This window comes from Carcharhinus amblyrhynchos, chromosome 13, assembly GCF_965287045.1.
Source record: "Carcharhinus amblyrhynchos chromosome 13, sCarAmb.v2.hapA, whole genome shotgun sequence".
Classification (NCBI taxonomy): domain Eukaryota; kingdom Metazoa; phylum Chordata; class Chondrichthyes; order Carcharhiniformes; family Carcharhinidae; genus Carcharhinus; species Carcharhinus amblyrhynchos.
Window position 1 is genome coordinate 70761506 of NC_137336.1, and position 16730 is coordinate 70778235.

General features: G+C 44.7%; 1 protein-coding gene across 1 annotated transcript in view; it reads right to left on the reverse strand.

Annotated features, from left to right (window-relative positions):
* Positions 1–16730, reverse strand: part of LOC145351310 (soluble guanylate cyclase gcy-31-like) — a 162022-nt gene that overhangs the window by 126050 nt on the left and 19242 nt on the right. Inside the window, exons 2-3 of the mRNA XM_080200933.1 lie at positions 13110–13250; positions 2086–2225 (exon numbers count right to left, since the gene is read on the reverse strand). Coding sequence (XP_080057059.1) covers positions 2086–2225; positions 13110–13250 — 281 coding nt within the window. The remainder of the gene's footprint in view (positions 1–2085; positions 2226–13109; positions 13251–16730) is intronic.

A 16730-nucleotide genomic window follows, 5' to 3' on the forward strand; every position in this document is an offset into this window, starting at 1 on the left:
ACAAATTTATATTTACATAGCGCTGTCATAGAGTCATAGCATCATAGAGCAATACAGCATGGAAACAGGTGCTTTGGCCTTGCCGACCATGGTACCCTCCCAGAAAATCTCAATTGCCCATGTTTGGCCTATATATATTCCTCTAATCCATTCCCATCCATGTACTTATCCAAATGCTTTTTAAATGTTGCTGTTGAATCAGGCTCAACCACTTTCACTGGTACGTACTACCCTTTGTGTGAAAGGCTATCCTCTCACCTTAAACTTATGCCTTATAGTTTTCAATTCCCTTCCCTGGGAAAAAGACTGTTCATCCTATCTATGCCCGTCATGATTTTATACACCTCAATAAGGTCACCCCTCATTCTCCAACATTCCAAAGAATAAAGCCCTAGCATGAGTAACCTCTCTCTATGTGGGTGGCATGGTAGCACAGTGGTTAGCACTGCTGCTTCACAGCTCCAGGGACCTGGGTTCGATTCCCGGCTCGGGTCACTGTCTGTGTGGAGTTTGCACATTCTCCTTGTGTCTGCGTGGGTTTCCTCTGGGTACTCCGGTTTCCTCCCACAGTCCAAAGATGTGCGGGTTAGGTTGATTGGCCGTGCTAAGAAATTGCCCCTTAGTATCCAGGGATGTGTAGGTTAGAGGGATTAATGGGTATAATATGTAGGGATTTTGGGGGTGGGGCCTGGGTGGGATTGCGGTCAGCGCAGACTCGATGGGCCGAAGGGCCTCTTTCTGCACTGTAGGGTTCTGTGATCTATGATAACTCAGGCCCACTGGTCCTGGCAACATGCTCGTAAATCTTCCTTGCACTCTTTCCAGTTTATCAATGTCTTTCCTATGACCGGGTGACCAAAACTGTACAAAATACTTCCAGTGCAGCCTCACTTATAAAGCTGTACATAACGTCCCAAATCCTGTACTCAATGCCCTAACAAATGAAGGCTAGTGTGCTAAACACCTTCACCAAACCTGTCTACCTGTGACGCCGCTTTCAATAAACTATGTTCACTTGTACTCCTAGGTCCCTTAACACTCCCCACCACCACTGACCCCTGAGGCACAGCACTCATTACAGGCCTACAGCCCAAGAAACAACCTTTGATCTTCACCCTCTGCTTCTTACCATCGAGCCAATTTTGAATCCAATTAGCTAGCTCTCCCTGGATCCCATGTGACCCAACCTTCCAAACTAGCCTGCCACACGGGACCTTGTCAAAGACCTTGCTAAAGTCCACATAAGCAACAATGTCCAAATACATTTTATATTTACGTAGCGCTGTCCAAGCACATTTTATAGTCACTGAAGTATTTTTCAAAATGTAGACACTGTTGAAACAAAGGGAAAGTGGCAGAACAGCAAGATCCCAAAACAGCAGTGTGATACTGCCCAGATAATCTTTTTTTTATGATGCTGATTGAAGGAAATTATTGGTCAGGACACTGGGGGAGAATACCCCTGTTCTTCTTCCAGATAGTGCACTTGGATCTTTTTACATGGATCTGATCAGTCACGGCAGCATGGTAGCACAGTGGTTAGTACTGTTGTTTCTCAGCTCCAGGACCGTGGTTCGATTTCCGGCTTGGGTCACTGTCTGTATGGAGTTTGCACATTCTCCTCGTGTCTGCGTGGGTTTCCTCCGGGTGTTCCCGTTTCCTCCCACAATCCAAAGATGTGCGGGTTAGGTTGATTGGCCATGCTAAAATTGCCCCTTAGTGTCCAGGGATGCATAGATTAGAGGGATTAGCGGGTAAGCGTGTAGGGATATGGGGGTAGGGCCTGGGTGGGATTATGGTCAGTGCAGACTCGATGGGCCGAAGGGCCTCTTTCTGCACTGTAGGGTTCTATGGTTCTATGATCTACCTGGGCCTCGGATTACAGCTTTGACAGTGCGCACTCTCTCAATACTGCACTGGAATGTCAGCCTGTAGTTTTGTGCTCGAGCTCTGTAATGGCACTTGAAACCAGAAGCTGGTAACTCAGCTGACACTCTGGCTCCAATCAGGACTAACTTCATGCATTCTCTCACTGACCCTTCACCTCCCACATCTATCTGTACCCGGTGTGATCGGTACTGGTACCTGTAGTGAAGGGTGACTCCTGTTGCTGACTCCTCTTGACAAAAGAAGGTTGGGGGCTGAACCTTTGGGTAGCTGAAGCGTAAGTATTCGTGTAGATTGTCCAAACCATTCACAAAGTCACGCACATGTCTGCCCAAAACCTGAAGAAATGGGAAAAAGAGGTGTCAGAGCATGGTGCAAAGGACTAGAGTACAAGACTCTGGTACATCTGGGGTTAGTGTGTGACTGGATACAGTACCACCCAAACAATAATGTAAGAGAACTCATCACCCTCATCTAGGAGTCAGTCCAGTTTTGGACAGAGCACAAACAAGCATAGAGATAGGTTTACTGTAGGTCTGTTCATAGATCTTGCAGTTAATAAATACATTTGGTTAACATACTTAAAACTACGATGAATTCACTAAGACCTAATAAATAAGAACATAAGAAATAGGAGCAGGAGTAGGCCAACTAGCCCTTCGAGCCTGCCCTGCCATTCAATAAGATCATGGCTGATCTGTCTTGGCTCAGTTCCACATTCCCGCCCTCTCCCCATAGCCCTTAATCCCCTCTCTTATCAAAAACTCATCAACCCGCGTCTTAAAAATATTTAGCGAGGTAGCCTCCACCACTTCAACGGGCAGAGAATTCCAGAGATTCACCACCCTTTGAGTGAAGAAGTTCCTCCTCAACTCCGTTCTAAACCGCCCCCCCCTTTATCTTGAGGCTGTGCCCCCTAGTCCTACTATCCTTTCTGAGCGGGAAGAGTCTCTCCACCTCTATCCTATCCATCCCATTCATCATCTCTCAATGAGATCTCCCCTCAGTCTTCTAAACTCTAACGAGTACAAGCCTAATTTATTCAGCCTCTCCTCATAGCTCAACCCCCTCAACTCCGGCATCAGCCTAGTAAACCTCCTCTGCACTCCCTCCAAGGCCAAAATATCCTTGCGTAAGTACAGTGCCCAAAACTGCACACAGTACTCCAGCTGCGGCCTCACCAATGCCCTATACAGCCGCAGCAAGACCTCCCTACTTTTATATTCAATCCCCCTCGCCATGAAGGCCAGCATCCCATTTGCCTTCCTGACCACCTGCTGCACCTGCAAGCTGGGTTTTTGCGACTCATGCACAAGGACCCCGAGGTCCCTCTGCACCGTCGCCTGCTGCAGTTTTTCTCCACGTAAGTAATAATCCTTCCTACCATTATTCCTACCAAAGTGGACCACCTCGCACTTGCCAACATTAAATTCCATCTGCCATTTCCTGGCCCATTCACCCAGCCTATCTAGATCCTTCTGTAGACTCTCACCACCCTCTGCACAATTTGCCTTTCCACCAATTTTGGTGTCATCAGCAAATTTCGACACCCTACACTCGGTTCCCTCCTCCAGATCATCTATATAAATGGTAAATAGCTGAGGCCCCAGCACCGACCCCTGGGGCACTCCACTAGTCACCATCCGCCAATCCGAATAGCACCCATTGACCCCCACTCTCTGCCTCCTATTTGACAACCAGTCCTCTATCCACGCTAACACCCTACCCCCAACTCCATGCCCCCTTACCTTCTGCAATAACCTCTTGTGAGGCACCTTGTCAAACGCCTTCTGAAAATCCAGAAAGACCACATCCACTGGCTCTCCTCTATCCACCGCCCTAGACACATCCTCATAGAACTCCAGTAAATTTGTCAGACACAACTTCCCTTTAACGAAACCGTGCTGCGTCTGCTCCAAAGCTATATAACATGGTGGCAGCATTAATTTTCATCTCCTAAATTTGAAGAAATACTAAAATTGTTAATTTTAACCTAAAAATTAACAAAATCCTCAAATGGGCTGAAGTTAGTAAGTGTGTCTAGAAGCCATGAGAACCTGCCTACTCAATCATGAATGATTTGTACAGAAAGGCTGAAAGCCGCAAATATGGAGGTGTAAACCCTGAATTATCAGGAATAGAATAGTTGAAGGATAGAGGACAATGCATTCTCAGACACACTGAAAGTGTAACCATCTTGTAGTGGTACAGGTTCAATACAATACAAGGGAAACCAGTGATAAAATTCCTGACATGATTAAGAAAACTGGTGGAGAACTGGACTATGGTCCAGCATGACTTAGAATCCCTACAGTACAGAAAGAGGCCATTTGGCCCATCGAGTCTGCACTGACCACAATCCCACCCAGGCCCTACCCACATATCCCTACATATTTTATCCGCTAACCCCTCTTACCTATACATCTGAGGGCACGAGGGGCAATTTTAGCATGGCCAATCAACCTAACCTGCACATTTTTGCACTGTGGGAGGAAACCGGAGCACCTGGAGGAAACCTGCACAGACACGAGGAGAACATACAAACTCCACACAGACAGCGACCCAAGCCAGGGATCGAACCCAGGACCCTAGAGCCATGAAGCAGCAGTGCTAACCACTGTGCTACCGTGCCACCCATTACCTGAAATGCTGAGTGACCATTTAGTATGTGACATAAATTACTTAGCAACTCAATCAAGCTTTTTAACCATAGAATTGGCCTTACTCATGAAAATGCGAAGAAAGGAAATCAAGAGCTGCAAGGACTCATAGATAACAATGTCCTCAGGTTAGAGTGAGCCTCCTAGCGCAGGCCCAGGTCCACAGCTGAATGCACTTGTGACCCTCAGTCTTCAGCGCGGAAAACCAAACAGACTGGACAAACAGGAAATCCCAGCACTGGATGAGGGGGAGTCCCACAGCTTAGAGAATGTGCATGCAGCAGGTAACCTTTCCCAAGCAACATTACCAAAATGGACAGACCATGTATTGCCCAGATTGAAGGGCGAAACCACCCCAAAATAGAACATAACAAATACATCAGGCTGAAGAAGAGGAACTGGTACTAGAAGTATTACCACACCAAAAATGGCCCCAATACAGATCCAGTTCCAAGTGAATGGACACTCATTGAACATGGAGGTGGACACAGATTAGCAGGATCCATTGTAGAGGAGTGGGAATTTAGAAGGTTAGGATTGGGAATTATATTACTCAAATTGAGAGACATTAAGGCAAGACTGGCAACTTATACAAAAGAACCATTACACATAATTGGAACGATTGTAACCCCAGTCACATATGGGCAAAAGACGGGCTGGCTCTTGTTGATAATGGTACAAGGACCAGGTACAAGGATCTTTTGGGAAGAGACTGGTCAGAAAAAAATCTGCTTGGATTGGCAGCAAATTTTCAAGCTGGGCATTGGTAACTTATGAAGTAATAGGAAAGTATCCAGAAGTGCCAGGGTCAAAGACATCTTTGAGTGGTTGCAGGACATTAAGGGAGCAGCCAGAAATTGTTATACATCGACGATCTGGAGGGGGGTGCTGAGTGAAGGATAACAAAATTTGCTGATGACACGAAGATGAGTGGAAAAGCGAATTGCATGGAGGACGTGGAAAGTCTGCAGAGAGATCTGGATAGGCTGAGTGAGTGGGCGAGGACCTGGCAGATGGAGTATAATGTTAGCAAATGTGAGGTTATCCACTTTGGTAGAAATAATAGTAGGAGGGATTATTATTTAAATGGTGAAAAGCTGCAGCATGCTACGGTGCAGAGGGACCTGGGGGTCCTTGTGCACGAACCGCAAAAACCCAGTCTGCAGGTGCAGCAGATGATCAAGAAGGCGAATGGGATGTTGGCCTTTATAGCGAGGGGGATAGAATATAAAAGCAGGGAGGTCTTGCTGCAACTGTACAGGGCACTGGTGAGGCCACAGCTGGAGTACTGTGTGCAGGTTTGGTCCCCTTATTTGCGAAAGGATATTTTGGCCTTGGAGGGAGTACAAAGAAGGTTCACCAGGCTGATACCGGAGATGAGGGGGTTAGCTTATGAAGAGAGATTGAATAGACTGGGTCTGTACTTGTTAGAGTTTAGAAGGATGAGGGGGTATCTTATGGAGACGTATAAGATAATGAAGGGGATGGATAGGGTAGAGGTAGAGAGATTCTTCCCGCTTAGAAAGGAAAACAGGACTAGAGGGCACAGCCTCAAAATAAGGGGGGGGGGGGGGGGGGGGGGTGCAGTTTAGAACGGAGTTGAGGAGGAACTTCTTCTCTCAGAGGGTGGTGAACCTCTGGAATTCTCTGCCCGTTGAAGTGGTGGAGGCTGCCTCACTGAATATATTTAAGTCACGGTAGATAGATTTCTGATAGACAAGGGAATTAAGGGTTATGGGGAGAAGGCAGGAAAGTGGAACTGATCCTCTTCAGATCAGCCATGATCTTATTGAATGGTGGGACAGGCTCAAGGGGCTAGATGGCCTACTCCTGCTCCTATTTCTTATGTTCTTATGTAAAAAAGCGATAAAAATCATTCAAAAAAGGAATGAAGAATTTTCCCACAGGGCTGCTAACCTACACATGCACTCCTTTATAATGCGGCCTGACACCATCCGAACCCTTGGTGGGCAGGAAACTTCGCACATTACCCCCAATCCTGCTGAGAAAACTTTTAATTAGGTTGGTAACCAAGGATTAGCAGGATATTCGAGAAAGAGAGTGGTGCTATAGCTTCCACCCACCACAGACACTTACCATACTATGAAATGATGAGAAAGTTGGATTAAAAACCTCAAGAGGGAGAAAGAAAGAAAGAGAAGGTATTATCAGCAGGAAGGATGATGTCTAAAGTCAGTGTAGCAGGGAATATTGAAACCCCTATTTATTAAAGGGGCTTTTAAACCAAAGTAGGTTATTTTAAAATCGGGACCATGATCTGCCTTATATCATTACGATGTGCATCCCACATATATTATGAAAGTATTGTCTATTAAATACAATATAAACAATAGTAGCGAATTGTTAACAAATATTGTTAAGTTGGGCCGAAGGGCCTGTTTCATGCTGTAAACCTCTATGACTCTATTGTAATTTTAAAATGCAGTTTTGAACGTCTTGTAAGCTTTGGCCAAAGGTGGACTACCCTAAAAGCATAATGGGAAAAAGCAGAAGCAGACAGGCCAAGAAGTACATAACCTAGTTATGTACTTCTTAGTAAAAGGCTTTAGAAGACCTTGCAGCTGGAAGGTGCTAAGATGGTGATATGAATAGAAGGATTTAATTGCTAATTAAAGTGAATAGGAGCATTCCAGTTCTTACTCTTGGCCTCTCCGTAGGAGCTGTGATGATAAAATTTAGGCAGAATAATTGACTCCCTTTCAGTTCCCACACCCTGCAAATGCAAGGGAGAATCTTGAACCTGTCAGACATGTATAGATAAGGTTGCTAGGCAGCAGGGGGACTATTTCCAAGTCCAGTTAACCAATGATTGCCTAATTATGCCAAAGTGTAAAATTGGCCGAGGTAAATGGTGTGTATTAATTAATTGGATCAGCCAGTTTGGACGATGGGTGCGGTGGGGAAGATGAATCTTCAAAAGTAGTATATCAGAAGTGTTCATGTGATGTAATTACAGAGAGGGAGGAAGTCATCCTGCATCTCTCTCCCAATACATACTGACCAAATAAAGAACGTCTTTAACCACATACTGTCTCTCACAAGTCTTTATGTTTAACTGGATTCGGCTGGATTCTGAATTGGAGGCTCTGGTGAATTTCCCTAACAGTCAATCATGCCTGACTCTCAGTCCAAAAGATAGAGTCAGAACAAGCATGAAGAATCTCCTCCTGACCGTAGATCCTCTGTTTCTACAGTGTAGTGGAGAGACATTGAGGGAGATACCTCTAGATGCAAGAACATCCTCAATATCAATAAAGTTTACCTGCAGCAACAAAAAAGGAATGAAGAATTTTCCCACGGGGCTGCTAACCTACACATGCACTCCTTTATAATGTGGCCTAACACCATCCGAACCCTTGGTGGGCAGGAAACTTCGCACATTACCCCCAATCCTGCTGAGAAAACTTTTATTTGTGTTGGTAACCAAGGATTAGCAGGACATTCGAGAAAGTTTCCTGCCCACCAAGGGTTTGGCTGGATTCTGGATTGGAGGCTCCGGTCAGTTCCCCTAACAGTCAGTCATACCTTCCGACAGTAATGTGAACGAGATATGGAGGGGTTATAAGAACATAAGAACATAAGAAATAGGAGCAGGAGTAGGCCATCTAGCCCTTCGAGCCTGCCCCGCCATTCAATAAGATCATGGCTGATCTGTCGTGGCTCAGTTCCACTTTCCCGCCCTCTCCCCATAACCCTTAATCCCCTCTCTTATCAAAAACCCCTCAACCCGCGTCTTAAAAATATTTAGCGAGGCAGCCTCCACCACTTCAACGGGCAGAGAATTCCAGAGATTCACCACCCTTTGAGTGAAGAAGTTCCTCCTCAACTCCGTTCTAAACCGCCCCCCCTTTATCTTGAGGCTGTGCCCCCTAGTCCTACTATCCTTTCTGAGCGGGAAGAGTCTCTCCACCTCTATCCTATCCATCCCATTCATCATCTTATACGTCTCAATGAGATCTCCCCTCATTCTTCTAAACTCTAACAAGTACAAGCCTAGTTTATTCAGCCTCTCCTCATAGCTCAACCCCCTCAACTCCGGTATCAGCCTAGTAAACCTCCTCTGCACTCCCTCCAAGGCCAAAATATCTTTGCGCAGGTGTGGCGCCCAAAACTGCACACAGTACTCCAGCTGCGGCCTCACCAATGCCCTATACAGCTGCAGCAAGACCTCCCTACTTTTATATTCAATCCCCCTCGCTATGAAGGCCAGCATCCCATTCGCCTTCCTGACCACATGCTGCACCTGCAAGCTGGGTTTTTGCAACTCATGCACAAGGACCCCGAGGTCCCTCTGCACCGTCGCCTGCTGCAGTTTTTCGCCCCGTAAGTAATAGTCCTTCCTACCATTATTCCTACCAAAGTGGACCACCTCACACTTGCCAACATTAAATTCCATTTGCCATTTCCTGGCCCATTCGCCCAGCCTATCTAGATCCTTCTGCAGACTCTCCACACCCTCCGCACAATTTGCTGTTCCCCCAATCTTGGTGTCATCAGCAAATTTCGACACCCTACACTCGGTTCCCCCAGCACCGACCCCTGGGGCACTCCACTAGTCACCATCCGCCAATCCGAATAGCACCCGTTGACCCCCACTCTCTGCCTCCTATTTGACAACCAATCCTCTATCCACGCTAATACCCTACCCCCAACTCCATGTCCCTCGACCTTCTGCAATAACCTCTTGTGAGGTACTTTGTCAAACGCCTTCTGAAAATCCAGAAAGACCACATCCACCGGCTCTCCTCTATCCACCGCCCTAGACACATCCTCATAGAACTCCAGTAAATTTGTCAGACACGACTTCCCTTTAATGAAACCGTGCTGCGTCTGCTCTATCAAGCAATTCCCTTCAAGATGCCTCGCAATTTCCTCCTTAATGCTTATAAAACAACTAGACTGCCTGAACTTATGAACTCAGAGACTAAAGGGGAGAGATGGGGTAGTAATAATCTTGTAAATGTATGAAGTAACCTGGAATAACTTGAACTTCATTGGATAAAGACTTGGGGGATGTGGGGGCGAAAGAGGTCTGTCACATATAGAGTTAACGTAGGACTGAGTACAGTACCTCTCAAGCACTGGTGTAAAAGAACACATGGTCCACATCTAGGGCTCAGTTTAGTGTTGGACAGAGCAATGTGCACAACAGCTGTCAACTTGAACCCTTTACTATATATACATATAGATAGATATTAAAACTAATGTAGTTAATGAATACATAGTTAATCTGGTTAAGACTATGACGACTTTATGAAGATGTACCAAACATATTTAACATCCTACAAAAAAAACTAACACAGAATGGAGAAGATAGCGTGAGTGAGAAGTGACACCAACATCCTGAAGATAAGGAAAACTACCCAGACGGCGTGCCGGTAGGAGTGATTGGGGACGACAAAAGCGAAGCAGACAAGCAGAGGAAAATTCAACTTCATCGCTCAAAATCCAATCGTCCATGCAGAAAACATCAACGTGAAATACTTGGACAGCAAACACAGAGAAACCATCACTGAACCATGTGATGATGTTATTCACTCCTCTCTCACACTCTCCTTCTCCATTCTCCTCGCTCTCCCTACTCCTCTCTCTTATTCCCCACTACTTCCCCTCTCCCTCTTTCCCCACTCCTCCATCTCTTTCTTTCTCCCTACTCCCTCCTCAATCTCTCTTTCCCCACTCCCCCTTTCTCTTTCCCTGCTCCTCTCACACTCTCTTTCGCTGCTCCCCCTCACTCTCTCTCTCTCTGCACTCACCCCCTGCTCCGTTCTTTCACTCTATCTCTGCGCTCCCCCTCTCTCTCACTCTCTTTTCTTGTTCCCCCCTTACTCCATCTCGCTTCACCACTCTCTGTTTATCTGCTCCCCAGTTCTCTTTCTTTGCCCACTACCATTTAGCATGCCCAATGCGCCTAACTAGCATGTCTTTTGGACTGTGGGAGGAAACCAGAACGCCTGGAGGAAACTCTCGCCAACACAGAGACAATGTGCAGACTGCACAGACAGTGACACAAGCCAGGAATCGTACCCAGGTCTTTGGAGCTGTGAGGCAGCAGCGCTAACCACTGTGCCACAATGCCACACTGTGCGGGGTTACAGGGTTAGGGCTGTGGAGGAGGGCCTGGGTAAGATGCTCTTTTGAAGAGTTAGTGCAGACTTGATGAGCCAAATGGCCTCTGCCTGCACTGGAGGGATTCCATTCTATGGATTAATTACAACTGCTTTTACCCCTAATCTGCCATGTTTTGCTCCCCGCTCACTCTTTGCCTGCTCCCCACTCACTCTCTTTCTCCCTCTCTCTCCGCTTCTCTCTTTCTATCCATGCTCCCCACTCTCTGTATCATGACTCCCCATTTTCTCTTGCTCTATCCCTGCTCCCCAATCTCTCTGTCTTTCCCTGATGACCGCTCTCTCTCTCTGTTTCTTTCCCTGCCACCCCCTCTCTCTTTCCCCTCTCCCCCACTCTCTTTCTCTCTTTCCACTCTCTCCCACTTTCTCTTTCTTTCCTCAATCCTTCTCAATCTGAGAATCATGCCCATAGAGTTTTATAGCACAGAAAGAGGCCCTTCAGCCCATCATGTGATGACAGGGCTGGGAAAATAGCAATGAGATTAGACAAGGTCAACATGAATTTATGAAAGGGAAATCATGTTCAACAAACCTGCTGATATTTTTTGAGGATGTAACGAGTAGAATAGATAGGGGTGAAACAATGGATGTAGTACGTTTGAATTTTCAAAAATTTCAGACTTTTGATTAAGTCCCACATAAGATGTTAGTGTATAAATTAAAGCACATGGGACTGCGAGTAACACATTGGTGCAGATTGAAAATTGGTTGACAGACAGGAAAGTGCGAATATATAGGCCCTTTTATGAGTGGTAAGCAGTGATGAGGAGGTTCCTGCAGGGATCAGTTCTTGGGACCCAGTTGCTCATAATAGATATAAATAACCTGGATGAGGGAACAAAATGTTCATTTTCCAAGTTTGCTGAAGGAGAAACAAAATGGCAGAGTATGGTGTAAGTGGTGATAGATTGGGAAATGTTGATGTACAATGGTATCTGAGTGCCCTAGTACAACACTCATTGAAAATAAGCATGCAATTGATCTGGGTTCGAGCCCCCACCATCTCAGACTTTGATTTCTTAAACTAATCAATTGGAAGCTCCAGATGCAAATTGAAGCAGTTACTGGACATTTATAGGTGGCACAGTGGTTAGCACTGTCAGCTCACAGTGCCAGGGACCTGACTTCAATTCCGGCCTTGGCTGTCTGTGTGGAATTTGTACGTTTTCCCTTTGTTTGCGTGAGTTTTCTTCAGGTGCTCCAGTTTCCTCCCACGGTCCAAAGATGTGCACAATGGGTTGATTGGCCAGGCTAAATTATCCTTCAGCATAGAGAGTAAATACATGGGGTTACAGGGATAGGGCCAAAGTGTGATTGCTGTCAGTGCGGACTCATAGTGTTAAGTGGCCTCCTTCTGCACTGAAGGGATTCTATGATTCAAATATGTGGAGATGCCGGCATTGGACTGGGGTGGGCACAGTAAGGAGTCTCACAACACCAGATTAAAGTCCAACAGGTTTACTTGGACACACCTCAGGAAGGAGCAGGACTCTGAAAGCTTGTGATTCCAAATAAAACTGTTGGACTTTAACTTGTTCTTGTGAGACTTCTTTTTATGAGTCTATGTACAACAAGCAGTTAGGAAGGCAAACAGCATATTAGTCTTTATTGCAAAAGGATTTGAGTACCGGAGCAGGAATATCTTGCTGCAATTATACCTGGCCTTTATGAGACAACACCTGGTGCATTGTGTGCAGTTCTGATCTTACCTAAGAAAGGACATATTTACCCACAGAGGGAATGCAGTGAAGATTTGCCAGACCAATTTCTGGGATTGGATTGCCTCAAGAGTAGAGATTGGATCGATTGGGCCTGTATTCTCTGGAATTGAGACGAATGAAAGGGACTCGCATTGGAATGTATGAAATTCTGAAAGGGTTGGACAGACTGGATACAAAGATGTTGTTTCATCTGGCTGAGGGCGTGGGGGGGTGGGGAGGAGTCTAGCACAAGGAGTCATAGTCTTAGGATACAGGATAGGCCATTTAGGCCTGAGATGAGAAGAAATTTCTTCTCTCAGAAGATGGTGAACCTGTGGAATTCTCTACCACAGAAGGAGGCCAAGTCACTGAATGTATTTAAGAAGGAAATATGTAGACTTCTAGGGTGGAATTCTCTGGCCACGCTGATCTAAAAGCTGAAATTTCCACCTCTCAATGGGGTTTCACATTGTCTGCAACCTGCCCGCTAAAATTCCAGTGGTGGGCAGGATGGGAGAATTCCGGCACTAGACATAAAAGGTACCAAGGGTTATAGGAAGCTTGGCATTGAGATGGAGGATCAACCATGAAGATATTGAATGGTGCAACAGGCTCAAAGGGTTGAATGACCTACTCATAGTTTCGATATGATTTGCAGCCTTATTGCTGACATTCACTGGCTCTGTTCACTCAAGTTCATCCTTGTCACCCACCTTCAAAATCCGGTCATATCCATATTTCCCCACAAATCCCAAGAAATAGACTCCCCACGAGTTCATCAGCTCACTGTAGGGGGTCCCAGTAACTCCACTGGCTGCCATGGCAATACGAGGAATCACACTCTCACTATAAACCTAAAGCAAGGAAAGTCAAACAAAGTTAAAACAGTTAGTGAGAGGCAGGCAATCATTCAGTTTACAAGATCTATAGGGTAGCTACAGATCCACTGTCTTTTTACAACTTTGTTTTGCAGGATAAGGAATTAATTCCAACTGGGTAAAAGACTAATGAGACACTGTACATAATCACAGGAAGTAATGTGAAATCACATGACCTTTCTCTCTCTCTTGTACAACCTTACGTAAGAGGTAGCCCATAATAAGTTACGTTCCAATGAAATTAGTGCTAGACCTCAGCAGACATTAATCTATTAAGTTAAAGAAAAATGTGGGTTGATTAGGAAGAGCCAGCATGGATTTCTAAGCAGAAAATCATATTTAACTTAATAAGAGTTTTTTTGAAGATGTGAGGGTTGATGAGGATAATGTGGTTGATGTGGTGAACATGGACTTTCAAAGGGCATTTGGCGAAATGCCACACAACAGATTTGTGGAAAAATGCTCATGGAATAAAAGCAGCATGGTTATGAAATCGGCTGAGTGACAGGAAGAGAGAGTAGTGGTTAATGGATATTTCTCAGGATGGAGGTAGATAAGTAATGCAGTTTCCCAGGGCTCGGTCTTGGGATCCCTGCCTTTCCTTATATTAATGATCTAGATCTTGGTTGCCAGGTCAATTTCAAAAGTTGTGATTGATACAAAACTTGGAAGCACGTACCAACCAACTCAAGAACAGCTTCCTCCCTGCATCTGTCAGACTTTTGAATGGACTTACCTTGCATTAAGCTGATCTTTCTCTACACCCTCGCTATGACTGTAACACTACATTCTGCACTCTCTCGTTTCCTTCTCTATGAACACTATGTTTTGTCTCTATCGTATGCAAGAAACAATATTTTTTACTGTATGTTAGTACATGACAATAATAAATCAAATCAAATCAAATCAAATACCTCCCCATTTCCAAAGTCAAACTGTACAAGTACCTCACACTCCCTTTTCCTGATTTCTATACCAATGTTCTCCTTTTCCTGAGTGAAAACTGAAGAGAAATATACAGTTAACACACTTCCAATCTCCTGCGGCTTCACACACAGATTGTCCCCCTTGGTTTCTAATGGGCACTACTTTTTTCCTGGTTAACCTCTTCCCTTTAATATATTTATAAATTGTCTTAGGATTCTCCCAAATCCTGTTCTCAAGTCTTTTCTCATGCCCCCTTTTTTCTCTTCTATTTGCTATTTATAAGTTCCCTCTTGCATTCCGGTATCCCTCAAGGGCTGCAGCTGAATTGTTCCCTTTGGACTTTCCAAAAGCCTTTATCTTCTTCCTCATCCAGTCATGAAGTCATAGAGGTTTATGCATAGAAACAGGCACTTCAGCCCAACTTATCCATGCTGCCCAGTTTTTACCATTGAGCTATTCCCAAATGCCCACGGTTGGTCCAAATGCCTCTATACCAATCTTACCCATGTGACTGTCTAAATGTTTTTTTAAAATACAAAATTGTACCTGCCTGTATTATTACCTCTGGCAGTTTGTTCCAGACACTCAGCACTGTCTGTGTGAGAAAATTGCCTCTGCACCCTTTTGTAACTCCCCCCTCTTACTTTAAACCCATGCCCTCTAGCTTTAGACTCCCCTACCATTGGGAAAAGATGTTGACTATCTACCTTATCTGTGCTCCTCATTATTTTATAGACTTCTATAAGATCACCCCTAAGCCTCCTACACTCCAGGGAAAAAATTCCCAGCTTATCAACCTCTCCTTATAACTCAAACCATCAAGTCCTGGTAACATCCTAGTAAATCTTTTCTGCACTCTTTCGAGTTTAATGATATCCTTTCTATAATAGGGTGACCAGAACGGTACACAATATTCCAAGTGTGGCCTTACCAATGTCTTTTACAACTTCAACAAGATGAAGTGGGGGTAATAAGACAAGTAAGATTTTCAACTAGTAGACATTAAAGGCACTGACAGAGCTAGCAGCATTCAGTTAAATGACTTTTAAAGGAGATAAATAAATGTTTAGGAACAGGGGTGTAGGTCGATGAGACCAGGCAGGCATGTGAGTATGTTGAGAATATGTTGAGATATTAGGTGAGAGTTCTGGTATTTCTAATGTGTCATTGTGGACTTGATGGGCCGAAGGGCCTCTGCTCTGCTGTATGATTCTATGAATAAAAATAAGTTTATGAGTTAACCAGTAGCTATTTACACACATGAGATGCAATAATTGATTCAAACGAGTGATTATGATTGTAAAACACATATGCTGATATTTAGAATGTATTATTATTAATTTTAAGGAATATTGTTCACTCGAGTCAAAAAACATTTTACCACAAGACACCCTAGAATCCCTACAGTACAGAAGGAGGGCATTCAGCCCTTCAAGTCTGCACCAACCATAATCCCACCCAAGCCCTATTTCTGTAGCCCAACACATTTTCCATGCTAATCGCCTTGATAACAGGGTCAATTTAGAATGGCCAATCCACCTAACCCGCACATTTTTGGACTATGGAAGGAAAACGGAGCACCTGGAGGAAACCCACACAGACATGGGTAGAACGTGCAATCTCCCCACAATGACCAAAACCGAAATTGAACCTGGGTTCCTGGTGCTCTTAGGCAGTGCTAACCACTTCATCATTAGGACAGAAACATATTTCAAGAGAATACTTGGGCCTTGGAAATATGCAAGTTTTATCAATAAAGTTTTGGATGGAAGAAACATATAGAACATTTAATCATATTTCATGAATAGGATTTATTCACTCTCTGGATGAGATGAATTGGTGCCCAGATGTGGTGTCATGAGTTAGTCTGGTTAGACAGTGACCTTTCAGCGAATCCGTGAGAACCATTCATTTGAACTCTGGGCTGAGCGTCTTAGGTTACTTAGGCAACCAATGTTTGGGAATCAGCCAAGAAACAGTTTAGCTTCCGGATTATACAAACTAATAAAATACCATTATGCTGAGGGGTGAAATGTGATTGGCTAAGGTATTCGACATGTATTATTATTGATTTATATATCTTGAAAATGATTGACTTAAAGTTACCGAAAGGTAGGAATGATTGATAAGAAAAAACAATAATTGATCTGTTTTTGAATGTATACATAATGGTAGGGTCTAGGGTTACACGTGTTCACTGTGTTCGTTGTCATATGTGGACATTTCTGGAGACAGCACATCTCCCGAAAGCCCACATATGCGGGAAATGTCTAGAGGTGCAGAGATTAAGGGCCCGGGTGAGGCAGCTGGAACTGAGGCTGGAGGATATGTTTTTAGTTAGGGAAAATGAGGAAATAATGGATAGGGATAGTAACACTGAGCAGATACCAGGACCTGGGAGGAGAGATGGATGGGTTACAGTTAGGAAGAGCGAAAAGAAAAGGAGTCATGGCACTAGGACCGCCCCGGAGGAATTACCCCGGAATATCAAGGGTGGGGTGACAGCTGGGGTAGAGAAGGCAAGGGAGG